The following is a 27689-nucleotide window of genomic DNA, read 5'->3' as shown; positions in this document are numbered from 1 at the left end:
TCACTGATCTTCATTCAATATCCCCATGTGTTTGTTTGTGAGGAAGTCCAGAAAAGGAGTGTTGCAAATGGCCTGGTGAATATTACTCACTGTAATTTCTTTGGGAATCCTGGTCCAAAAAACAAAGATGTTAGTGATTCTCTCAAATATCTAAATAATTTAAGCAATTAAGTTACCGAAAGGACCATCCCATGCACAGGCTCTAGTAGGTGGGGATGATGATGAGTGATAGGCATGGTTTAGGGCCACTCTGGGGATGGGGAGCGGGCAGGTGCCTTCTCTCTCCCCCTCTTCTTTCCCACTAATTCCTTTGACTCTGGTGGAGATGTGGCCTACCCTCTTCCCGGTCAGCCCTATTTAGGGCTCAAATATGACTTCCTACCACAGGCATGAGATGGATTTCAATAAGGTGGTTGAATGATTAAGAAGAAGAAAAAAAGACTGGGGATTGAGAAAAGAGAAAGGAAGTAAAGAGGAACAGAATGTTATTGCTGTAATTCAGTCTCAGCCAAGTGAAAGCTGAGTCAATGCACCACAGAGCCCATCTCTTGGAAAGATGGGAGATGGAGTTATGGCAGGCCAAGTGTGACGTTCAGTGTTCTTATCAAAAGCACTCAGGTCACTCTATGTCTTCACATTTGGGACCAGAGAGGCGAGCAGGGGCTGCAGAGGCACTCTGCCCACTCCTGGATCTCCAGCAGGACAAGAAGCAGCATTACCAGAACTCCTTTGTTCCTCACTTTTTGTAAAGACCTCTCTACACTGCCTGATGTGTTACATTCCTGTTAAGTCTGACCTAATCATATTCCTCTGATTTAGGTCTCTTCATGTCCTCAGGTATTCTGTTAAAGTTATATAAATTTATGACAGCCTTTAAGCACAACAGAATAAAATAAATTTGTTTCCTTTGAAAGGAATGCCTGTCTATCATTATTTCAGGGCCCAGGAAAAGAGCAAAATTCAGCGTCCCAATCAATGACAATTAGAGAGGCTGCAAAGAGCACTGGTGAGCCTGTGGGTATAGAGCCAGTGAGATCTAAGTTTAAATCTAGGTTCTATCATGTATTTGCTGGGAAAGCCAGGCAAGATTACGTTTCAGAGCCCGGTTTCCTGATTTCTAAAAAGGGAGCATGAGTTCTGAAATGAACAACAAATTAGGTAATATATGCAGTGCCTGGCCCTAAACCTGACACAAAAGAAACACTGCTTTTATCTTCAATGGCAACGAACTGGTATTTGTTCAACCCTGTAACATATGAGAGTCCTACTGAACAGGGTCTATGCAGTAGAGATGGGGAAGATACAGACCTCTCACAACCACGAGACTGTCTCAAAACAACCAAGTAGACCCCCAAGTCTGTCTGGCTCTGAGAATGTCCCAAGCACTGACACCTCCTACTGAACTGACTTAGGTCTAAAACATCATGATGGGCAACTAAACTGTGCGGAAATATCTGTCAGCCTGATACCACCAACTAAAGAGATAACGGTACCTGTTGTGAGATGCTGTCTGGTATCCAACCGCCAAAGCCTGTCTCAGGATGTCACTGACCAGCTGCTCTGTAGCCTACAACAGAAGATGCTGTTACTCTCAAAAGGGCCACCTGCTTGCTGGCAAGAAGGGATGCAGAGCTGACCCCCCCCTCCCCATCCCATACCCTAAACTTGGAAACAGCTATATCTAAGGATCAAAAGTCCTTAAGGAAAAATTAAAGGTTCGAATAATAGACCACAAATAATAGCCCACAATTACAGAGGCTATGATTCTGAGAAATTATGAAGGGGGTAATTTTCATTAATCAGACATTATTTTTAAGGAGGACAGGTGAGGGCTATTTGTGAGGTATCCCTGCTCCTGGAGATCTACCAGGAAAGGAACTGCTGAGCTAGGATCTGGCTGGGTAAGGAACCTGGTTTCGTGATCCTCTCACCGAGGGATGGGACAGTTGTGGCTACTGTTGTGACATGTGAGTCACCTCTTTAAGCACTGAGACCTATGACTCTCACCTCAGGCTACTTAAAAAGCACTTGAAATGGCACTGAAAGATATCATTAGAGTGACATCAGCACAGAAACTCTTGTAGAACTACAATTTAATTCATTTAAAAATCAGAAGGAAAAAAAAGAGAAAACTTTAAGCCCGAATAAGCTAAGAAATCGTAAAGCCTGTCATCTCTGTTCCATTTCTGTCCTGCCTGGCTGGCCCCTCAGTGCTTCAGCCCCTGACAGCAGCTCACGGCCCCTCTGCTGCCCACAGGCACCCACCTTCAAAATCATATCTTCCACCACCGACGCATACACATTCCTATGCAGTGCCACAGGCTGCAGGGTGATCCCAATCTGGAAGAGCAGAAGAAAGCCATTTGTTCCTATGTCTTCATGAAAAACAAGCACGCTTCTGATACCCAAGATGATGTCCGGGTGGAAGAATAACTTCACAAACGTTCTGGACAAAACTCATGGAGAAGTAACACAGACTATAACAACCCGAAAATCTGTTATCCTACCACTCCATGTTTCTAAGGGATTGTTAAAAATGCTATTATAATCCTGCTCTTACCCCCAAATCTCCTTCATGAGAGAACGTAGCATTTGCCATGAATTCTGACAGTGGGAGCAACATATTGGAAAGCCTGGAATCAGACTCTCAGGCCCTATTTGCAATAGGTGATAAAGATGTACTTGGAAACGGCCCCACTTGTCATCTCCTTCTGTAGGTGAAAAAAAACTAGTCTTTCAGCACTTGGGTCCCAGGCAGCCGTGCAGCAGGCAGATGCTGAAGTGAGGCTGCGTTCCACTGGAGGTAGGTAGATAATTCTCTCCTGTACCATAAGGGCACTGAGTGCCACGTCCACACCCTGGCAGGGCACTTGGGAGCTATTAGTGTCAGGGAGAGCTCATTATGACATGCCTCATGAGGGAAGGGTGCTTCTACTGAGGCAAATGAGAAAAGAGCAGATGAAAAGTAAAACACTGCCTACACCTAGCTGCCTTTGCTTCAATTTCATGTGCAACGAGCAGCCTCTCTATACAGGTAATTCATTTTCCTGCCCAAGGGCCCTGATGTAGGAAGGCAGGTGCCCAGAGAGCAGAGCCCACGTTTACCAGGCAGAAGGAAATCATACACCTGCTTCACCAGAAAGTCTGGTGTCAGTTTCTAAGGCTAAACACCTTGCACCTTGCACCTGGTTAGGGATCCAGCAGCACAGGCCTTAGTCCCCTACCTTCTGTGTGATGTCACCAATAAATTCAGAGCCTGGTGTCGGTGGCAGGTAGAATTTCATTTCTTCCTGTTTCTCATCCTGTTCTTTTTTGATGTTTATCTTTAACGGCTCTGAGAGGTTGAGGATGTCCACCTCCTCCTCATTCTCCGGCTCTCTTTTCTGAAACTGCTGCAGGTCCTCCAGTTTCCGGCAGAGGTTGTCAGCAGAGGAGAATGATGACGGGCACTCTAAATGAGAGGTAATCAGTCTTATGACAGCTGTGGTGACAAAAGAAAGGGACTGTCCATCTCCAAGGGACCAATAGCCTGAGACCCAGAGAAGAAGGGTAAGTTATCAAGGGAGCTGACCTTCTTTCTGGTTCTACAATTCTATGAATCTATAATTATGAGAACTAGTAATTCATAAGGGAGACAAGCACCAAGACAGGCATCTTGTGTTAAAACGTATGTGCTGTTAAGGACAATCTAAGTCAAAACAGCACATAATTCATACTTATGCCACCAAAAACAAGGCCATCCTCCCACTCCCACTGGTAATTTGTTTTCAGATTTTAAATCTGGAGAATTTAGAATGCACAATGAAGAAATTAAAAATCATCCATGCTCTGCTTAGAGATAAGTACTACTAACATTTTAGTGTATACCATGCATCCAGTCTTTAATAAGTTGATTTATACAAAGCCCAACAAAGAGTATTAGAAGTTTAAAGCCAGCAGGGGCTCTGGGAATCTTCTAGTGCATCCCTTCCACTTTATAGATAAATAAGTGAGGTCCAGACTGGGACAAGATGGAGTTAAGGGCAGCCAGCAGGATGGAGGTAGAGCATCCAGCTCCTGGCTTTCTCTGTTTTATTGGCAGGATGCTCACAGATCAGTCAGTCATATTAACAGAAAGCCTAGTACAGGTAAAGTATTGTGCTTTACATACACTACCGGTGAAGCACAGAAGTAATCGACATGGTCTCTGCTCTCCAAAGAGCTTAGATATAAATCTGACAAACCCTCAAGGTTCTGATATTAAATACCACTGGAGATCAAAGAAAGGAGAGGCCACCCTGTGTTAGGGCTCTGGGGAAAGCTTCATGGAGAAAATGGGACTTGTGCTGAGTCTTAAAGGAACCCCCCCAGACCCTCCCTGTGCTCCAGGTTCCCTCAGACTGGGAGGTGGAGCATCTGTTTTTCTACAGAAATGGGGCTGAGAGGAGAAAACACTCCTTATTCATTAAGGTGAAACTCAAAATATTTTCCCCATATGTCTTTTATACCCAGCTCCCCTGCACCCCTGCCCACATATAGCTCAGTTATTTGTGTCTTTATCATAAAACAGTTCATTTTATCTGCAACATTATTAGTTGTTTAAACCTGTGCCTTTGGCACTGGGCAGTGCACTTCCAGGCTAGGTTCTGGAGATAAAGTAACAGATAAGACATCGTCCCCATCTTCAGGGAGAAGACTCGTCTGTGTGAGGGTGGCTATAAGGTCACAAAGGAAGAAGTCACTTCTACCACAAGGAAAGGAGTTAGATCAAGAAGGTCTTCAAAGGAGAAATGATGCTGAGGAAGGGGGCTCCTGAATGAACAGTATGTTCCTGTTGCATGTCATGGGCCAGAACATTCCTGGCTGGGGCACACCACTTGGGACACTTGGGCACAAATAGTTCTGTAGGGACCATCCTGGGGGGTGGGCGGGACACCCAGGGTGGGCTCCTGTTCTCTAAGGCAGCTCTTGGAGTCCTCAGGTCCCTTCACCTCAGCTGAAGGAAAGAGCACGGAAAACTGCTGGGGCTGACATGGCCCGAAAACCATAGAGGCTGACAGGTGACCGTGTGCTCCAAGGAAACACTTCTCGGCTGCTGATGGTGCCAGAGTCCCACCAGTGCTTACCTGGCTCGCTGTCAATCTGGGTCAGCACATCCTCGATCGAGTCCCCGTCGCTCCTCAGGCTTTCGGGGTCAGGTGGGGTGTAGCCATGGCAGCGACACCAATGAGCAATGTGCTTGGTTTTAAGCGGGGTCAGGTGATGAAATCTTGGATTCTTTTCCAGTATTTCTTGTAAGACTTTTCGCATTGTCATCGCTCTTTGCCACTTAACAAAATTGAGGGGGGAGGGGGAGAATTCAACTTAGCGTGTTCAAATAAATCACCCAACTCTAAACTACCATGCTAACTTGTTAGAATCATTTTTTCCTAAGGAAAATAAAATCTGATGGTGTTACTCCTCAGTTTTTAAAAAAAGTAAAAACTCTTACCTAATGCTTATAAAATAAAACTGAAATTCCTAGGTTTGGCCTACAAGGTGTTTCACCTGGTCTTAACCTGTGATCTCCCACTTCCCCAGCCTTCCCAGCCTTCCCCAAACTCATCACACTGACTTTCTCAAAGCTTCCTAAGCATGCCTCTGTACCTGCTACTTCCCTCTTATAACCTTACTGTCTGGCATAGTTGCTACCACACTGAGTAATAAATACTTGACTTAATTTTAATATAATTCTTTAAAATTTTTTAGAAATTTTTACCAATGCAGGAAAAAGTAGATCTTTCAAAGGCTAGCTACATGTCTTTGGAGAATGAGATTTTTAACTAAGGAAAAAGTTCTACCATCAAATATTTAACGAGGGACTTCCCTGGTGGTCCACTGGGAAAGCAATCTGCCTTCCAACGCAGGGGACGCAAGTTCGATCCCTAGTAGGGGAGCTAAGATCCCACATGCCACGGGGCAACTAAGCCCTCACGCCGCAACTACTGAGCTCGAGCACCACAAACTACAGAGCCTGCACGCCACAACTAGAGAGAGAAAACCCGCATGCCACAACTAGAGAGAAGCCTGGCGCCACAACGAAGAGCCAGTGTGCGGCAATGAAGACCCGGCACGGCCAAAAAATAAAGTTAAAAAAAAAAAATTTAACGAAACATGCTGCAAAATTTATCATTGCTCCATGTGACGAGGTTTATGGAAGCAGCCAGAATGCACATGTGTTTTGGTTATTTTCTCTAATAGGCTCTCAGTGGTGGCCTGCAGCAAACATGGGATTACCTCAGCAGCTCTCCTTTTCCCAATGTTCCAGCCATAATACTGCTCCACAGATTTTGCAGAAAAACAGCTGGCATCTTCACCTAGAATGCACATATCCAGCAAACTCTGAATAAAGTTATGATTTAAATAAAATCTTATTTGCTGGAAGCATGTCCAAAAGTTTCTTTAGACCTCTTTATTGGCCATGTTCCTTAACAGGCAAGTTCAGACGCAACATAACACACTCATTCGTGTGTTCTCAAAACAACAGCCCTCCCTGGGAAATCAGCTTCTCTGGTAGAGAAAGTATCATGGCAGTAGACTACCTATTAAAATAAGTGGAAATGGCACTCCACTGGGAACAGGAGACCTGAGATATAGCCTTGGCCTTGCCATTCACTAAGCTGCCCTGGGTAACCTATATCATCTCTCTGGGCTTCAGTTTTCTTAACTGTAAAATGAGACCACTGGGAAAGACGGTTCCAGAACTGCCTTTCAGCTCTAATATTCTGTATTTGTATCTGAATTTTTAAAAAAATTTTTTTCCTGCTGGGCTAGAAAAATCACTGAGTTTACTTTGAGCTACCTCGAAATGACCCCTTTGAGGGGAAAAAAAATAGTTTCTTTGCTATTACAGCTGGAAAAAATAAGCAAGGTAGTCTGTACTTGGCCTATTGTTTTCATATTCCCATGAATGTGAAATGATAATCTGCTTCATCCCTTCCCTCTAAATGTTCGCGGGTGATCTTGCCCGAGAGCCGAAGCCTAAGTATCCACAGGCTGTCGGTCATGCCCTTGGTGAGGGCTGTTGATTCTGTCAGAGCAAGTGGGGCTGAGAAGCAAACTGTTCAGTCTTGCTGACAATGGGCAGGGATAGAGGAGACATCACTGCAGGAGGTCTTGACAGTCCTTTATTTCTACAGAGTGAGTGTTAGATGAAAGATAAAAAAATTCCTTCTGCAGATCAAACCGTGAAAATAGTAAGACTAACTGACCAAGATATTGTTAATTCTAAAACCCTGCAAATGAGCTACAGCTGTAGCTAAAACCCTCTATGATAACTACCATGTCAGTATTAATTACAACACCAAGTGATTCAAGTTGACTTAATATCCCAAGTACTTCACAGCTTTAAAAAAAATGCATCCATATATTCAGTATTGTCTTACTTTTTGCAGTGATTAAAGGGATCTTCTTTACTACTGCTGTTAAGAGTTGCTGGATAGTCTCTAAATGGTCTATCCTGAGAAGGACAAAGAAAAGAAAATTAAGGTAGGGAATACACAGAGCAGTTTCTAACTGTGTGTGTGCGTGTGTGTGCATATAACACATATGAATTTATGTATATATTTCTCCTTTCCAAGGGAATTAAAATTTAAACCAACTATATTGGTATGTCCTTCCTTCTATGCATAGCCTTCTTCATAAATGAAGAGCATTCAATGCTTAAAAAGTCAACACTAAGATGAAACCCCAAGAATGAGAAATTATGCAAACCTGACATTTCATTTTATCTATATTTTAAAATTAAAGAGCCACGTAATCTCTCTGCAGTGTGACTGTCACTAGAGTAGGGATTCTATCATACAATGCCTACCTTAGGGCTATTACAGTTCGTGCTGTCACCTGTCACGTGCAAGTAGCTAAGCTTCTACCATTCCCAGCAGTTTGAAATACTTCAAAATATGCAGTCAGAGGTGGGTTCCCAATTCGGAAATTAGAAAATCTCTGGGAGTATTTTTAGAAGAAGCACTGATGGGCTTCCCTGGTCGTGCAGTGGTTGAGAGTCCGCCTGCCGATGCAGGGGACACAGGTTCGTGCCCCGGTCTGGGAAGATCCCACATGCCGCGGAACAGCTAGGCCCGTGAGCCACGGCCACTGAGCCTGTGCGTCCAGAGCCTGTGCTCCACGACGGGAGAGGCCACAACAGTGAGAGGCCCGCGTACCGCAAAAACAAAAAACAAAAACGAAGCACTGAGTCTGTATGGGCCATGAAAAGGCAGTTGTTTAAGATTAGGCAGGTGGGTGGATACTCCGACACAAGATGTATACACACCTGAGTAATTACATCATGAAAACTTTCATACCCAAAGATTCAGCAAAGAAACTTCGTGTTGGTAAGCTCAAATGGAGGGAGATCTGTAATAGCAGCGGAGGCTTTTGAGGCAACAAATCAAGTGCTGCTCAGAGGTCACGTCAAGGGGTTAAATGAAGACTCCTGAGCTGTGCAGCAAATGGTAATACTGGTTCATCACACACGGACAGAAGGTTTCCACCCATCAAAGGGCTTAACTCATACACACAACTCTACACATAATGCAGCTGTCTCAGGGATGGTTTTTTAAAAGTACCATAAACACACCGAAAGCACAACTCCCTTAGAGAGGACTGAAATAATTACTTAATGACATAGTTTCCCAGCTCAGAACTTTCTTCTGTTTTCACTGCTGTGTGACCATCCTGAGAGGGGCAGCTGGGCACAGGTGTTTCTGGTTCAGTCTTCACTACAAGGGAAGAGCAACAATGAGAGAACTGTTAGGGTTCAATGATGGAAGGACACGTGCGGGCAGAAACAAAAGCTCTTCCATGGAAACTCAGTGAGGACACTGCCACAGCAGCTGCTGCAGAGACATGGCCAGGGCGCTGAGACGGCGCCTATCATCACAGGATCAGCAGACAAGGGGAGAACTGTTAGCCTGGGTCTCATGACAAGGTGGGGCAATAAAGTGGCTTTTTAGATATTTCTTAGAGGGCCAACCACAGTGCTATGTGAGATCTCTCTCTCTCTCTCTCACACACACACACTTGAACAATGCCACATTAAAATATAATGCTGGCCTGTTCTAAGTTCTAATATCCTTTTGCTTGTCATCTCTCCAGCTAAGTTTATCAACTTTTAGCATTATCTTAGTGTTCTAAGACACAGGGCAAAAAGCAAAAATCAGATATGTTGTGCTTGGAAAAATCCAAGCTAATCACACGCAGCTTTTAATATCACCACATCTACTGATGGAAGAGAGCAGTGTCTCAGGAGCACTGTCTTCCTTTACTTTCACAGTCTTCTTTGATCAAAATACTGTGAATACACACTCGCTGCTTCTGTATCAGCGTCCCCGCCTTCAGTCTCTTCCCTAACAACCCATTTTGTACATGAGCACCAGAAAATTTTCCTAAAGGACCGTGTTAGTGTCATTTTCCTACTCAACATCCTTCAATAGTTTCATAAAAGCAAGCGTCTACAAATGAGATCTACTAGTGCATCTTTCCTTTTTTTTGATGCATAACTTGTATAAAATGCACAAATACTAAGGGTACAGTTTGATAAATTTTACCTAAGTATTCATCCATGTACCCATCACTCCAATCAAAATAGAGTATTTCCAGTCCTCAACCTGGCTCCCTTACGCTTTTGGCATTCTTTCCTGACAAAGATAACCACCTTTTGTCCACTTTAAATTTCATATAACTGGAATCATACTGTGCTACCCTTTTGTGTCAGCATCTTTTTAGCTATTAAAAATAACAATGTAACGGACCTTTGGGTGGACATACACATGCGTTTCCTAGCACTGTATCTGCTGATAGGTCAGATATATGTTTAACTTTATTAGAAACTGCCAAACTGATTTCCAAAGTAATTATATCCATTTGTAGTCCCATGAGCAGTGTATGTGAGTTCCAGTTGCTTCACATCTTTGCCAACACTTAGTAATGTCAGTTCTTTTCATTTTGGTGATAGAATAGTATCTCACTACGGTTTTAACTTGCATTCCCTTGATGCCTGATGAGGTTGAACAACTTTTCATTTCCTTATGAGATATTTCAATATCCTCTTCTGTGAAGTACCTGTTTACATTTCTTGCTCTTTAAAAAAAATCAGTGTCAGTCTTTTTCATATTGATTTTTAGGTCTGTGTATATTCTGAACAGAACTCCTTTGTCAAATATATCAATTGCAAATTATCTTCCAGGATGTGGCTTGACTTTCACTCTTAATTTTGTCCCTCTAATAAAATGAGGTTCCTAGTGTTAATAAAGTCTAATTTATCAGTCTTTTCTTTTATGGCTAGCCTTCTTGTGTGCTCTTTGCCCAAGGTCATGAAGATATTCTCATATTCTTTTAGAAGCTTTATTGTTTTACCTTCACATTTAGTCTATGATCCAATTCAAATTAATTTCTGTTTATTATGGTGTAAGGCAGGGGCCAAGTTTTGTTTCCCCAAATGGATATATCCAGTTAACTCAGCTCTATTTATTGAAAAGAACATCCTTTCCCTACTGAGTTTGCTGACTATATATGCGTGAGTCTATTTCTGGGCTCTTTTTTCTGTTCAATTATTCTTTTTGTTTCTTTTTAAAAAATTTTTATTTTTAAACAATTTTTAAAGGTTATCTTCCATTTGCAGTTATTACAAAATATTGGCTATATTCCCTGTGTTGTACAATACATCCTTTGAGCTTATCTTACAACCAATAGTTTGTACCTCCCACTACCCCACCACTATATTCTGTCTATTCTTGAACCAATACTACACTATCTCAATTACTGTAGCTTTACAGTATATATATATCTGGTGGCCCAAGTCCCCTGGCTTTTTGTTCTTCAAGACTGTCTTAGCTACTCTAGGCCCTGCGTTCCCATATACATTTTAGATTTAGCTTGTCAATTTCTGCACAAGCACAAAAACAACAACAATGTAGGGGTTCTGACTGGGACTGTATTGAATCTATGCCATTTGGGGGAAGGATTAATAACATATCAGGGCTTTCAGTAAATTAATATAATTAAATAATATATTTATAATTATTTATAATTTATTATATTTATAATGGTATATCCTTCCATTTATTTAGATCTTCTAAATTTCTCTCAGAAATGTTTAGTGGGCTGTTAGCAGTTAATTTCTATATAGAAATCAGAATGGCTTTTGTATGTATACAGACTTGTACTGAGTGACCTCGCTAATCTCACTGTTAGCAATACATCTTCCCCCAACCCCTAGTGATTCCAAGACTTCAAAAAACAAAAGGAAGGCCTCAGAAAAAGTTCAGATACTCCAGTTCTATAGGTGCAAGTATAGTCACTTTATTTACTTATTGTTTGGCCACACTGCATGGCTTGCAGGTTCCTAGTTTCCCAGCCAGGGATTAAACCCAGGCCATGGCAGTGAAAGCGCCTAGCCCTAACCACTGGACATCCAGGGAATTCCCGCAAGTATACTCACTTTAATCTGGCACGCAAACAATTACAAAATTATATAATCAGCATATTCAGGTTGAGATAGCTATTCTACTGGAGAAATGAAAACATATGCTGAGACTTACATATAATAGCCCCAAACTGAAAATAACCCTAATCTCCACTAACAGGAGAAAGGATAAACAAATTATGGTATATCCATCCATCCCTACAATGTGGAATACTACTCACCAACAACATGGTTGAATCTCAAAAACATTGCAGTGAGTGAATGAAATCAGACACAAAAGAATGTATGTTCTTCCATTCTCATAAAGTTTAAAAATAGACACAACTAATCTATCATAATAGAAATCAGAACAGTGGTTGCCTATACGGGATGGGAATTGACTGGAAGGGGGCACAAGGTGATGGAAATTTCTATAGCTTGAATGCAATATTGGTTACTTGGGTTTATGCATTTGTCAAAACTCATCAAATGGTATGCTTAGTATCTTTGCACTTTACTACACAAAATTTTCCTCAATTAAAATCAAAACAGAGATGCTCTGGCCCCAGTCCAAAATTAATTGAATCAGAATCTGTATGAGGAAGGCCTATGATATATACCTACTGCTGAGAAGAAACGCTGGTCTAGATTAGTATCGATTCTTTCATCAGGACTAGCTAACTTTTCCTATAAGGAACTAATCAGTAAATATTTTAGGTTTTGTGGGTCATATGATCTCAGCTGGAACTACTCAACTCTTGAGGTTGCAGTGCACCTATGGACAATATGTAAATGAATGGGCATGGCCATGTGCTCATTAAAAAATGAGCAGCAGACTGCAGTCAGCCAACCCTTGCTTTGGATGGTCATGCTCTAAGTTCCAAATCCATCTCTTCACAAGACTATTATGAGACATCCTGGCATGCCTGGAAAGTATTTCAAATTCTGACTGTACTGCTTTCTAGTTTTCTAACTTGGGAAGTATGGACTTAGTATCTCCAAACTTCAGTTTCCTCATTTGCAAAATGGGCGTAATAGCTGTCCTAAAGTACTGTGATAATTAATGATATATATATAAAGCAGCTAGCATAGTGCCTAGTATACTTTAGGCTCTGACACATGGTAGCTATCATTATTGTAGATGTTACAAATGTCAAAATGTGTTAACCCACTGCACTATCTCCATCTACTCAACAGTCAGAAATGTCCCCACTGCCAGCTGCCAAGGTCTGGCCCTACCTACAGCTCCTTTACCGCAACTACATACCCCAGATGAGTCCCTTTAATTGGTCTACTCCCCCAAACAAACCCTCTGAGTCTTTGTCTCTACTGTTCCCTTAATCTGGCATGCCCCTTGACCCCTCCACAGCTAAAAATGCTTCACTCTAAAGTCCAGGTTATAATCCGTGTCCCATACAAAGTGCTACACAAAAGTGCTACCCACCTAAACACCCCCAGCTTCCCTGACCAGACATCCTAGATTGAAATACTTCAGCATTCATTTTCCAGATCACTTACCCTGCATGTATCAATCATTGCTTGCTGTCTACTGCAACTCTCTTCAACCTGATTATAAGTTCTTGGAGGGCAGAAATGATGCTATTTCCCTTAATGTCAAGTCTATATATAAACACTCTACATATTTTTGAAGTGACTGATTCATGGATGCTGAAATTCAAGGGAGTCATATTACAGTAATGTCTTGCACAAAACTTCTGGGTAAATATACTGTGGGAAACTACATACCTTTTGTAACAGTTGCTGGAGCAGAGCTGGGGACAACTGGAGTTGGGGCAGCTACAGGCAGAATGGCAGGCGATTTGTTGGCAGGAAATGACTGAACCACTAACAGGCAAAAAAGGAGGGGAGGATATAAGAAATATAGACATTATTTTAATGAAAACGATCTAACTCCCAGGTGGTAGCCCCTCTCTAGGCTACTAGCACAAAAACAATTTCAGTACAACAGATATGGTCCTTTTTTAATACAGTGATTGACAAGGTGGCTGTTTACTATTAGTACCAGGGTAAATGAGCTGGTATCTTCAACTGTGGAAATGGGAGCTTGTCACTAAACTCAGAAAATAAATATCCAATTAACCTGCACTCATAAATGCTTAAAATGTAACCCCTCTGCTCAACTTAAGAAATGGGCAGTTATTTAGAAGTCAGTGGATCATTTGGGTTTTACTTTCAGTCCTAGAGGTGGTGCCAGGGAGTATGGTAACAGCTCAAGGGCAGGCTAAAAGAGGGAGGAACGGCCACCAAGTGACGGAATACAGACTTTCCCACCAGACAGACCCAGAGACCACCACACCCACAGGTGAAGAACTCACCTTTATTCACAGGCATCAGTATAGTCTGCACACCTCCAGATGTGTTTACACTGAGTGGTTTGAGCTGGCTGGGGATTGTCAGAACAGCCTGCTGGGGATTGGACTGACTGGAATGAATCTTTAACAATCCTAAAATAAGTTGGAAGATAAAGCCAAGCTGAAGATCACATGCTTCCTTGAAGTTCATGCCCTCTTCAGCATTCATATTTTCTCACAGGAGGACATTCTTAGGACATTTACCCTTTCAATAAAGAAAGAGCTGGAAGCACGAGGCAATGGATGCAGCTGATTTCTCAATGAAGCAATGATGCAACAATAATAATTTACTTTTACCCTGCTATCATGAAGTAATACAAAAACTTTTGGAAAAGTGGGAATAATAGAAAAGAGAAAAGTCACCAAGAGTCCTACTGCAGAGACAACCAGTATCATCATTTTGAGATAGTTCTTTTCCATGTTTGTTTTATATGACAATTTGTTTTGTATATAGCTGTGATACGTACAAACTGGATGTAAAATTTTGTATTTTGATTTGGATAACTGTCATTTTCCTACTTAAAAACCTTCTCTGGCTCTGGATTGTCTAGAGAATGTTTCCAAAATTAGTCAAAGCATTCAGAGTCCTTTTTTTTTTTTTGCGGTACGCAGGCCTCTCACTGTTGTGGCCTCTCCCATTGCGGAGCACAGGCTCCAGACGCGCAGGCTCAGCGGCCATGGCTCACGGGCCCAGCTGCTCCGCAGCATGTGGGATCTTCCCGGACCGGGGCACGAACCCATGTCCCCTGCATCGGCAGGTGGACTCTCAACCACTGCGCCACCAGGGAAGCCCCCAGTGTCCATTTTAATCTGGTCCTAATTTATCTGCATCTTCTTTACAACAACCTTTACATATCTAATACTTTAGTCTGTCTACTCACCATATCTTATAATTTCCTATCTCTGTGCAGCCTTTATTTTTCAAACCAGATATTCTCCACTTATTTTAGAAAGGTTCATCCTCTCCCACTTTGCTTTAAAAGAATTTCCATACTCCCATTTCCATTATAAAACTATTCTAGACATTCAGAGGGCCAGTAAAAAAGTGACAAAAAGAGAGTACACAAGATACAACACAAACACATATTATAACAACTACTTAAAAACAGCGACAGACAGGACTTCCCTGGTGGCGCAGTGGTTAAGATTCCGAGCTCCCAATGCAGGGGGCCCGGGTTCGATCCCTGGTTGGGGAGCTAGATCCCACATGTATGCTGCAGCTAGGATTTTGCATTATGCAACCAAGGAGCCTACCTGCTGCAACTAAGACCTGACGCAGCCAAACAAATAAATTAATTAAATATTTTTTTAAAAAAACAGCGACAGAGGCTAAAGATACTTTAAGGCACTGGAATGCAGTTAGCTTGAGCTAAGAAAAGGAATAGTCTTGGGCTTCCCTGGCGGCGCAGTGGTTGAGAGTCTGCCTGCCGATGCAGGGGACACGGGGGCAGGGAAGATCCCACATGCCGCGGAGCGGCTAGGCCCGTGAGCCATGGCCGCTGAGCCTGAGCGTCCGGAGCCTGTGCTCCGCAACGGGAGAGGCCACGACAGTGAGAGGCCCACCACGTACTGCAAAAAAAAAAAAAAAAAAAAAAAAGAGAACAGGAATAGTCTTAAATACTTTCAAGAACAAAGCCTTAAATAAACAAGAAAATCGTTCTTTGGAATAGATAAGTGTTAGATCAGTCAAGTAGTAATTACTTAACTGAGATGTGCCCTCCAAGAGTACAACAATGACCTGGTTTCTTCGTATTTTTAAAATTCTTATTTCTATCAAAACATTACATGCTCATCAGTTGAAAAGTTAAAAAGTGCTAAAAGGCATATAACTAAAAATAGCCATCCTTTGCTCCAACTCCCTGTCTTCATCTGGTTCCCCAGTAGCATACACTTTTAACCCTTTGGTGTTTTAATATTTATCTCAGCATTTTTTAAGAGAATGTGTATATTGTAGGCCTTGATTCATTTTGATGTTACACACTGACTTACTATTAAGGTAGATAAGCACTGTAAGGCATTTATACCTGCTCTTCCCTCTCCTCCAATATTGGTCTCTATTGATCCAAAGAATAGCATGATGCTATGACTCGATCTCATTTTCTGGAGTTAATAATTTTTTTCATTTGCTTATTTAGTTCTCCTTCAACATCTTACTAAAGTCTTCCCATGTCCTTCAAAAACGCTATAAATCACCCTTTATACAGCTCTCCACATGGTCAAACCTCCTAAATAATTTACAGTTCCATTTTTAAAATAAGAGATATCCTTCCTGGGACTCTGATATGCTCTAATTTGGACTGTTGCTTTCTAGGCCTGCTGCAAAGCCTTCATTCAGGGAGCGCCCTTTCACAGTTACCCTGGGAATTCCCTTTGCCTTCCTCTCTATTTTTGTCCTCTTTCTTGGTCTACACCTCTTCACTCTGGTGAAACATGTATTTTAGTTATGTTTTGAGACAAGGTCATAGAAAATACATTTGAAACGTTGTCTGTCAGAAAATATTTCTACCCTCATACTCAGTAAAGATCTGGCCAACTACAGAATTCTAGACTACAAGAATTCCCCCCTAGAACTTTGAAAAGCAATATTTTAGCTTCCAGCACTGCTACTGAGAAGCCCAATGATAATGTAATTTCTAAACTTTTCTGTTTATTTTTCTGACAGCTTTTCAGATCTTCTCCTTGTCACTGGTGTTCAGATTTCATGAACAAACTGTGCCTTCATGTGAGCCATCTTTCACTCATTGTGCTGGACACTGTGCCTCTTGAACCTGGAAGTTCATGCCCTTCAATTTGGGGATAAACTGTTTCATTTCTTGGATCATTTCTTTCCCATTATTTTCTGTTTTCTTTCTGGAACTCCATTTAGTTTTGTGTTGCCAGGGCTCCCTAATACATCATCAAGTTTCTTTCTTAGTGTCTACTTCTTGGTCTATACCCTGCTTCCACCTTGTGCCCCATAGTTTAGTCTAAATGCTGTAGCCAGTGACCTGTTAAAAGGAAAAGGCAGCTCGTGTTACTCCTTAGCTGAAGACCCCCCAATGGGTTCTCTTGAAGTAAAAATCAATGTTCTTACAGTGACCTACAAAGGCCCTATGTGATTCGGCCCCCACCACTCTGACTTTATCTCCTAGTTCTCTTTCCCCTGCTTACTCTGCTCTTGTCACAATGGCAATCTTGTTCAAAAGTTTGTAACGCACACAAAAAATTTAATTGAAAAATTAAAGGTTGTACCTCAATTAAAAAAAAAAGGATACATACACACACACACACACACACACACAAAATGGTCAGTAGAAAACAGTTTGATTCTCTTATGAAAATAATATAAAGTTTCATCAGCACTATCTCAGGAAACTAGAACTTAAAGCAAGAGACTTCATTTAAAAATCAGAAGAAAGGAGGGCATTCAATTCTTAGACTAGTAATTCCTTCTATTTCTACAATCTCTACTCCAGTGCTAACCCAGTACCTCTAAACATTCAGTTAGCAGAGAACAAGCACTCCCCACATAAAAACTTGGTCGATTTTAACCAGGAGGTAGAAATCATGGGAAAAATAAACCAGCCTTAATCTTTTGGTCTCTACCCAAAAGGCAAACAAAACATAGGGGCTTGATTTAGACTCATGTATGGAATCTAGTGATAATAAGAAGAAGAACAACAAGAATATCCACAATCTTTTTTTTTTTAATACCCAAGAGTCGTTAAGATGATTTATTTATAGACCAAAAAGCTCACAAGCCTATGCTTTTATTTTAGCAAACTACATGCAGTAACAGTGAAGAATACCCACAATCTTTATGCAGAGATAGTAAGGTATGTGTGTGTATGTATTTATGTTTGTGTGTGTATATACATGTGTGTATGAATATATATCATATATATATTAGCAATACTCAGTTATTTTTCTGTATACCAGTGCCAGTTGGTAAACTATTATTAATCTGCAACAAGGCAATACAGATACTGAGTGTTCAAAAGTTTTGTAACAGTTTGACTTTGTTGTGATATTTTTATTGTATTTTACAGAAGTATCTGTCTGTACTAGATTAAAGTAAAACAAAGTTGACCTTTCAAGTTTGAGAAGTAATGCTGTAGATTATATCAGCCCCTGGCATCTGGGACAGTACAATGTAATCAAACACATTAATATTTGTGGCAAAAGATGAATATTCATATTAAGTAGTATAAACAGCCTGTCAATGGAGGTCAGATTTTGCCCTAAAATTCATTATGGGGAAAAACAACAATAAATAAACCTTTGGTTTTCACAGCTTTTTGGATTTCAGAATTGCAGATAAGGGAACGTGGACTAACAACAATGATGACACTAAAAATGATAACAGCAGCAATTATTTATATAATAGCAACTACATGTCAGACGGTATCCTAAGCATTTTTATATTAACTCATTTAATCGTCTCAACTTTATGAGGTAGGTATTAGGCAATCTGGCTCCAGGATTTGTGCTCTATGTTACCCAAAGAAGTAAAAGGCACACTCTTCCGGGGCCATGCAGGGTGGGCACAGAGAAACGATACATCTTACCAAAGCTCAAGCATGTCATTCTAACACTACCCAATATAATAACTACTGTTAAAAATCATATCTTGGGGCTTCCCTGGTGGCACAGTGGTTGAGAATACGCCTGCCAATGCACGGGACACAGGTTCGAGCCCTGGTCCAGGAAGATCCCACATGCCACAGAGCAACTAAGCCCGTGCACCACAACTACTGAGCCTGCGTGCCACAACTACTGAAGCACTCGCATCTAGAGCTCGTGCTCCGCAACAAGAGAAGCCACCGCAATGAGAAGCCTGCGCACCACAACGAAGAGTAGCCCCCACTCGCCGCAACTAGAGAAAGCCCGTGCACAGCAACGAAGACCCAACACAGCCAAAAATAAATAAAATTAATTTATTAAAAAAAAATCATGTCTTGGAGTCAACAATGCTAATTTAATTTTATGTACTTTATGAAAGCAAAAAGAGATGTATGATGTTTTACCATGAGTTCCATGCAAAACTGCTGATAAATACCCAGAAGAGTTCCAGATGGCTAATGTTTTATTATATCAGTTAAGAATTGTTATTCAATCCATAAAAACATTTCAGACTTGAAAATTTATACCTAGATTTTAAATAAGAGTAATTCATCCAAAAGGCAGCTATATGGAAAATGCTACCGAATTAATGATTTTTAACAATTTATTATTAAAAACTGTTATTATGTAAGACCTTCCACAAATACTCTAGCCCAAAGAAGGGAGCAAGAAATAATATTATGGTACAACTGACCTGATACTGTGGCCTTTCCAGAGATGGGGTTTGGTGTGGACACCAGGGACGTAGCACTGATGACAGAGGAGGTAGCAGCCTTGCAGGGTCCCATGGTGGCTGGGCTCACACACACTTGCTGCTGCCCAGAAGTTTTCATTACAGAAGTCATAGTAGATGATGAACTGGGAGCTGTTCCTTCCGACTGCTAACCCACAGGACCAGAAATAATAGATATTAAGAAGAAAGTACTATAACTTAGAACAGTGACTGCCATGTAGCATACCCAATAAATATTAGCTATTAGCGGGCTTCCCTGGTGGCGCAGTGGTTGAGAGTCCACCTGCCGATGCAGGGGACACGGGTTCGTGCCCCGGTCTGGGAAGATCCTACAGGCCGCGGAGCGGCTGGGTCCGTGAGCCGTGGCCACTGAGCTTGCGCATCCAGAGCCTGTGCTCCGCAACGGGAGAGGCCACAACAGTGAGAGCCCCGCGTACCGCAAAAAAAAAAAAAAAATTAGCTATTAGCTATTAGCTACCCATTCAATGTCATGCCATTCAAAAAGACTGCTTCTCTAGTTTGGTGGTTCCTACAGTTTCAGATTTCACGGACCAGGAAATTTTTTAAATTTTAAAGCAAGGAGGTATCATAGTATTACCACATTAAAAAAATTCACCACTTATTATATCACTTTATAAAAGGATATTTCAACACCCCCCCCCATAAGAGGACATAATCTCAGAGTGTAAAAGTGGAACAATATGAACTTTATTAAAAACTCACTATAGGGCTTCCCTGGTGGTGCAGTGGTTAAGAATCCGCCTACCAATACAGGGTACATGGGTTCAAGCCCTGGTCCGGGAAGATCCCACATGCCGCGGAGCAACTAAGCCCGTGCGCCACAACTACTGAGCCTGTGCTCTAGAGCCCATGGAGCCACAACTACTGGCCCGCATGCTGCAATTACTGAAGCCCAGTTGCCTAGAGCCCGTGCTCTGCAACAAGAGAAGCCACTGCAATGAGAAGCCCGTGCACCGCAACGAAGAGTAGCCCCCGCTCGCCGCAACTAGAGAAAGCCCGAGAGCAGCAACGAAGACACAACGCAGCCAAAAATAAATAAATAAAATAAATAAATTAAAATAAAATGGTGAATTTTATGGTATGTGAATTATATTTGAATTTTTAAAAAAGTAATATGGCCCAATAGTGTGCCTGATGACTATCTTACATTTTTACTGCTTCTATGCTTCATTATGGTTTTCCACTATCATGCTACTTCTCACCTGTTGCGCAGGACCATTTGCTGAGAGGGCTACAGCTGGGGAACTGGCAGTTGTAATAACTCCTCCTGCTACCCTCAGCATTGTGGTTCCAGGCTTTGAGAGTTGTGAGGTGGCTGGCACAGACTTCAATGTGCTATCAGATATTTTCATTAGAGATGCCTGTGCCCCCGGGGCCGCCTGCAGAAATAAAATGGATTGGAGTAATAAGTTACCCTGGTTAATAGGCACAATTTAATCCTTACCTACATACACCCCCCAAATACTGCATCCCCAAGAAAGTCTTGCTAATTAGAACTATATGAAGGGGACTTCCCCAGTGGAACAGTGGTTAAGAATCTGCCTGCTAATGCAGGGGACACGGGTTTGAGCCCTGGTCCGGGAAGATCCCACATGCCGCAGAGCAACTAAGCCTGTGCGCCACAACTACCAAGCCTACATGCCACAACTACTGAAACCCGCACACCTAGAGCCTGTGCTCTGCAATGAGAAGCCACTGCAATGAGAAGCCCGTGCACCGCAAAAAAGAGTAGCCCCCGCCTGCTGCAACTAGAGAAAGCCCGCGCACAGCAACAAAGACCCAACACAGCCAAAAATAAAGAAAAATAACTAAAATAAAGAATAATCAATACACACATGAGTAAATCTCAGAAACATTCTGTTCAACAATAGAAGCTAACATAAAAGACTATATACTATATAATTTTGTTGATATGAAGTTCAAGAACAGGCAAAAGCTAATCTATGGGGCTTCCCTGGTGGCGCAGTGGTTGAGAATCCGCCTGCCAATGCAGGGGACACGGGTTCGATCCCTGGTCTGGAAAGATCCCACATACTGCGGAGCAACTAAGCCTGTGCGCCGCAACTACTGAAGCCCGCGCACCTAGAGCCCGTGCTCCACAACAAGAGAAGCCACCGCAATAAGAGGCCTGCGCACCACAACGAAGAGTAGCCCCTGCTCACCACAACTAGAGAAAGCCCGTGTGCAGCCACGAAGACCCAACTCAGCCAACAATAAATAAATAAAATAAATAATTTTTTAAAACATCTAATCTATGGTGACAGAAAAATGGTGATAGAAAAAAACTGGAAAGAGAAATGAGGGTATGCTTTAGAGTAATGGAAATGCTCTATATCATGACTGGGATAGTGCTTGCAAGAGCATACCCATTTGTCCAAATTCCCTGAGCAGTATATTTGTGATCTGTGCATTATTCTGTGTAAATTATACCTTAATAAAAGGCAACAGCAAACACCTTAGCTGTGGCAGAACAGAAAGAAAGTCACTGCACTTGCTGCAACATGAGCGGATTAGAAGAAATTAGCTAAGATTTTAAAGAACTGCCTAAAGAATTCTGGGGCCTCATACCTGTTTAAAACAGCAAAGAGCATCTGACCAAAGGGAATTTAGTACTCAAGGAAACCAAATGCTGGCAATTTGAAAAGATCAACAAAATTGATAAACCTTCTAGCTAGACTGATCAAGAAAAAAAGAGAAGATACATAATTATCAAAGTCAAGAATGAAAAAGGGGACATTACCAAAGATTCTACAGACATTAAAGGATAAGGGAAAATTATGAACAAGTTTGTTCCAAGAAATTCGACTACTTAGATATAATAAAAAAAAATTCCTTTAAAGATATAAACTACCAAACCTCCTTAAGACAAAATAATGTGAATAGTCAGTCTTATCAATATATCTATTAAATAAATTGAAATTGTAGTTAAAAACCTTCCCAATTAGGAAAACTGCAAGCCATTACGGCTTCACTGGTGTATTCTGAACGGTTAAGGAAGAAATAATACCAAGTTGACACAAACTCTTCCCCAAAAAGTGAAGAGGAGGGAGAAGTTTCCAACTCATTTTATGAGGCCAGCATTACTCTGATACCAAAACCAGACAGAGGGCTTCCCTGGTGGTGCAGTGGTTGAGAGTCCGCCTGCCAATGCAGGGGAAACGGGTTTGTGTCCAGGTCTGGGAAGATCCCACATGCCGCGGAGCGGCTGGGCCCGTGAGCCATGGCCGCTGAGCCTGCGCTCCGCAATGGGAGAGGCCACAACAGTGAGAAGCCCGCGTACCACACAAAAAAAAAAAAACGAAAAACAACCAGACAGAAATTACAATGAAAACTACTGACCAATATCCCTTGCAAAAATTCAAATTCAATTCAACAATACATTAAAAAGAGGATAACATATCACAACGAAGTAGGGTTTATTCTAGGAACGCAGGGTTGGTTTAACATTTGAACAATCAATGTAATTTACCTTATTAACAAACTAAAAAAGAAAAACCATAGGATCCTCTCAATAGACACAGTAAAAGCATTTGACAAAAATCCAATATCATTTCATGCTTTGAGAACTGCTGATCTACATTCAGTCATAAAAAGTGCATTATTTGTTGATATCCAGTCTATATCCTTCTACACTTTGTTTCATTTGGTAAGTTTTTGAGATTTAGCTATAGATGATTATGATATCCCTTGCCCAGTTAAAATTCCCTGTCATTATTCTTCCATCTATGCTAAAGATGCTGTAGAAACACACCAAACTCCCTATAGCATTTACTTACGATATAGATATCATGGCTGAAATCACCTATAACACTATTCAGAATCTCCTATATGAAGTCCCTCCAGAGAAATTTTAGAATGAAGTGTCTAGAAAATCTTTGTTTCTTCTAAGAAAATATTGTGTGGTTATTTTTTTTCCTCTCACAAATAGTGTGAATTTTATAACTTATCATTGTTCTCATTTTGCTTTGGCAAATTTTATTAAATATACAGGACATTACTATTTGCATATCTAAACAACTCTCTGGTCTTATCTTCTCATTCTACTTATATTTTCCCAAATCTTATGATTTTATTCTTATTTTTCTATACTATTTTATTGCTTATTTTCTTAGGTAACAATAATTTCTTTGTGGAAAGAGACAAGCTGTAAATATTTGTGTGTGTGTGTGTGTGTGTGTGTGTGTGTGTGTGTGTATTTACCTGGGTAAACAAAGTGGTTTTTTGTCCAGAGATGACTTTTAACGTTTGCTGTCCTTGTGCAGAGGATGTGCTGACTCCCAGTGTTCCTTGCACCACTGACCCCGTAGTCAGCTGTTTTCCAGATGTCTGGGGTGATGGCTGGCCAACTAAAAACGTGCCCTAAATTACAAACAAATAAAGACCTGATCAGTAATTTGTTAAGTTCAAATGACTTGCTCTGATTCTTTAAATCACAAGGTCCCATATTATAAGCGACAATGCTACCCTTCAATTCTACAACTCATCAAAATGATTAAAAAGAATAGCTCTGCTCTCAGTGTCACTACCAACAGTTATCCCCACTTCTCAAACTTTGCACTGGAGTCACAGAGCAGGCTGTTGGAAGCTCAAGTTTTACAATCTAGTCCCCTCATAGCTGGATTTAATCCTTCAGACTGATAACTATCTACTCTCACTAAGAACATCTAGAACCAAAATTCCATTCCCTTCCTTAGAGAGGAGCCAAGACCAGCGACAAGGGGAAAGAAAGGAGGCAGAAGCCTGTTCCTAATCTTGAATCCAATGGAACTCCAAACCATAACTTGCTACTATCTCTCTGGTTACGTCTAGGAGAAAATTTTCAACTGCACATTAATACTATTCCAAATCCACGAGAGGCAACAGCATAGCAAAAATCTTTCAGAAAGATCTGGGTTTAAATCCAAACCCGACCACTAGGCTTAGCGGAGAGATCTTGGATAAGTTACATAGGTCCTTCTGAATCTCCACTCGCTTTTCTCTCAAAACAAAGCAAACCCAAAATAATACAGATTTATAACATGACTAAAATGTTAGTATTGACACCTGATCCCAGAGCCGTAAAGGTAAATCCACTATAATTAAAGGCAGTCATTAAATAACTGATTTAAAAGATACCAGTCACAAATGAGCAGACCTGAGGGGTTTGCTTGAGGATGTAAGATGTGTACGTCAGGTGCTGGGATATCCCTCCAGGGCCGGCAGGGCTCTGGGCTCCTCCGGTTCCTCCTCCACTGCCACTGCCACCACCACCGCTACTGGCAGCTGAGCCAGACTGGAGGTCTGAAAACACAACCAATGACAAAGTATTAAGAGAAGGCTTAAGAGAAAAAACAGATGAGCCCAGAGAGATGTTTCCCTTAGGGCTCCACTCCCTCCCTTTCCTTCTTTCCTCCTTTTTTTGTAATATACAGGTTCGTGACAAGAGTGAGAACTTTCTAACGCTGAAGACTGAAATATATTTACGTTTGACTGAATGATGGTCGACTAGTTCAGTTCTGAGTACTGTACTACAATGAAGAACTTATCTTTGCAAGTGTTTTAGCTTAGTTGTGAGAGATCGAGAGTCAGATTCATTTTCTAACCAAGTGTTTTTAACCAACACTTAAATGTGCTCAGAGAAGTGCTCCCCAACTTTCTGGCATCTGATTCAATTTCAGTGAAACTGCTGGAATTTAGTGTAATTTTGCAATACTCTCTCTTTTCCGTCTCCCCCCCTGCTCTGGAAAAAACCAAGACTTTCTTCATATTTATAACGACTCCAGGTCTTTTTTGCTTTTCAAATTCCACTTTAAAGCCTTTGTACCCTTTTTACTTCCCTTTTGGTGACATTATATATGTAAACTACACTCTAAGTAGCTCTCTGGATGAATTTTGGAAGACTTACATTGTCTTTCTCTTACATATCTAAATTTTTGATATACCACTACTTAGGTATGAGGAAAAAAACACCAGGGTAAGAGTGGAAATCACCCATTACAGTCAGTAAACAAAATGGCTAATTAGCTTTTGAAACTGAGTCCCCCTAAAACCAAATTCCCCTGCTGAGTTTATGATTAATCTCTCTATCCAAAACTTTATTCCCTTTCTTGTCCCCTCTGACCTCAATTCTGTGCTAACTGAACATTAATCAACCAGAGTCAGATGACTAAACCTGCCGTTGTTAACAACATCATTAATGTACTAAAAGTGCTGTTGTAGATAACACCGCTAAGGTAAAAACTCAGATTGTTTCCCTAGGGCAAGATGAGCTAATAGACCCCCAAGCCATGGACCACCTGGCCAGAGAAATGTGAACCAGAGACATCCTGACACCCAGAACTATGATTAAGAAAATCACAAGATGATGATTAACACCGGCTTCTTTGTTCCTCCCCTTTAAAGACCCTGAACTCAAAGACCAAGTTGGAGTGGATCTGAGACTTGTTTCCCACTCCCTTGCTTGGTGCCCTGCAATTAACACTAACTTTGCTGCAAACTCCCACCGTCAGAAATGGTTTTCCGTACCACGGGCACACGAGCTCTTGCTCGATTACAATTACAACACTGCACTTTGGCAAGTGACTAATTTCAAATGAACCTAACTGCTGTACCAACTATACTTCTGACTCAGATGGAAATAATTCCTCTTACTCCTTCCTTTTCAACACTACCCAAATTGTTTTTCTCTATATGTCAAAGCAAAAGTTTATATAAGCCTAGATAAACCACCTGATTTCCTTGGGGCTTTACATCTTACACACTAAGGCTGAGCCTGTATTTCTCTTGCCATCTCCAAACCTAGCAAACTTAAGACGCACATCTAAATAATGGCAAGCAGAGACACTTGATTCCAATCCTACTCCCATCCCCTTCAAAATAAAAACAGGCTTCCAGCAATCTTCTCAGGTGTCACCAGTTTTCAGATACCACTGACAGGAAGAAGTCTTCTTTATTTCCAGCTCACATATACAGCTTTCTCCCAACACAGGCTCAGTAGCCATACCTCTTCACTGTAATTTGTTCCCAAACCCAGACTCTGAGCAGATAAATCCAAGACAACAGTGTCACCTCCTAAGACTATGATTATTTAAACCCACTTCTAGTTAAAAATGTGTGCATGTTTTAAGTCCATTTGAGCAAACAGAGCTATGAAAACGCTTCCTGAAACAGGTAAGAACTGCCCCTCAGGTGGATGAGATGAACGTACCCAGAGACCCAAGAACCAAATGATTTAATGATGGACTAACTAGAATTGTTGGTAGCCCGCAGGATGGCTCCTTGAGGGATCAGCAGCAGCTTTCCTTTTCCTGAAGGGTTCTTGCTATTCGTTGTAAGGTAGAGTTTAGTGCCAGGAGGCAAATTTGCCAAGTTGGCCAAATTAGTGGCTGGCAGCTGCAATGTCGCCATTACTAAAATGGTGAAGGGAATAGAGGGAAAAAAAGAAAGAGGAAAAACATTACGATAAATTGGAACTGAGGGCAATGCTATCTCTAAAATTAAAACATACACAGAGTAATAAAATACTTATTCAAAAACACTAACAAACAATAAACTCTACAGTTTGCTTCCTAAATGCACAGTGCTTTAAAGGGTGACATTTTTCATTATCTTGCTAATTAAAATATTTACATACTAGAAGAGCCTGCTACAAACTATAAAGAAATTTATATCTGTATATAGAGTGACCATACGTCCTGGTTTGCCCAAAGCCGTTACAATTTATACCTACGTCCCACTATAATTAATAGTGACTCTAAACTCTCAAAAGTACTGTTGTTTAGACAGTCAATAAAATAATCACCCTCTCTATGGATGAATACACATTTGCTTCTCATTTGTTTAAAGCCCCTTTATAGTCAATTTCTAGTAACGATGAATCTACTGATTTGAAACAAGACTTCTAGTCTCCCTCACTTTCTAAGAACTAAAAAATGCTACAGTCAACAATTGGCACATACACTATGAAACTATAATTCATCTTTTAAAAGTCTCACCTATGTCAAACAGCTTTCACTTACCCCTTAGAATTTACTTCTCGATGCACATGGCTGTGAAACCTCTAAACATGAAAACTTTCTGCAGTTACTTTGTATTGGAATCTCCAGGAACTGAAGCCTACAGGACCACGTGAGTCCCACAGGGAAAGGACTCTCAGCCTCCTGCCTCCTGCTAGAGTAGTCCCTCTCAGGACCACTTCACTGTGCAAAGCTTTGGGAGGCAGGAACCCTGGAAGCTGCACCCAATATCAGGGACTGATATTAAACTGAGGGCCATCCCTCTTCACTATGACCAGAACTAATCTCATCTTACACCACTGTGCATCGCAGCCACGCCAGGACTGCAGACCTCTCTGCCACCCGCACCCGGAGTCCCATCTCCACACGGCTCACGGTCCCTGATCTGAACCCATCTCCTCATGCTTTCTTCCTTCCCTGACTCTTTCACCAGGCACCCCACTCCAGGAATTCCTGCTGTGATCACTACACCCTCTAGAACATCAACCTCCTTGAACATTATCTCTTTTTGTGGTAATTAAACTCATCAGTCCTCTGAAGATAAG

General features: G+C 41.4%; 1 protein-coding gene across 2 annotated transcripts in view; it reads right to left on the bottom strand.

Annotated features, from left to right (window-relative positions):
• YEATS2 (YEATS domain containing 2) overlaps window positions 1-27689 on the bottom strand; it is an 81420-nt gene continuing 53731 nt past the window's right edge. For both annotated transcript variants that reach the window (XM_065876484.1, XM_065876485.1), the window contains exons 16-30: window positions 26377-26538; window positions 24285-24430; window positions 23351-23509; window positions 20353-20529; window positions 19091-19274; window positions 13759-13887; window positions 13169-13267; window positions 8636-8738; window positions 7404-7477; window positions 6256-6335; window positions 5106-5307; window positions 3225-3451; window positions 2266-2340; window positions 1494-1567; window positions 1-109 (exon numbers count right to left, since the gene is read on the bottom strand). In XM_065876484.1, the coding sequence (XP_065732556.1) occupies window positions 1-109; window positions 1494-1567; window positions 2266-2340; window positions 3225-3451; window positions 5106-5307; window positions 6256-6335; window positions 7404-7477; window positions 8636-8738; window positions 13169-13267; window positions 13759-13887; window positions 19091-19274; window positions 20353-20529; window positions 23351-23509; window positions 24285-24430; window positions 26377-26538 (2000 nt within the window). The remainder of the gene's footprint in view (window positions 110-1493; window positions 1568-2265; window positions 2341-3224; window positions 3452-5105; window positions 5308-6255; window positions 6336-7403; window positions 7478-8635; window positions 8739-13168; window positions 13268-13758; window positions 13888-19090; window positions 19275-20352; window positions 20530-23350; window positions 23510-24284; window positions 24431-26376; window positions 26539-27689) is intronic.

This window comes from Phocoena phocoena, chromosome 4 (genome assembly GCF_963924675.1).
Source record: "Phocoena phocoena chromosome 4, mPhoPho1.1, whole genome shotgun sequence".
Classification (NCBI taxonomy): Eukaryota; Metazoa; Chordata; class Mammalia; order Artiodactyla; family Phocoenidae; genus Phocoena; species Phocoena phocoena.
The sequence above is the reverse complement of the archived record's forward strand: the minus strand, read 5'-3'. Positions and strand labels throughout refer to the sequence as shown.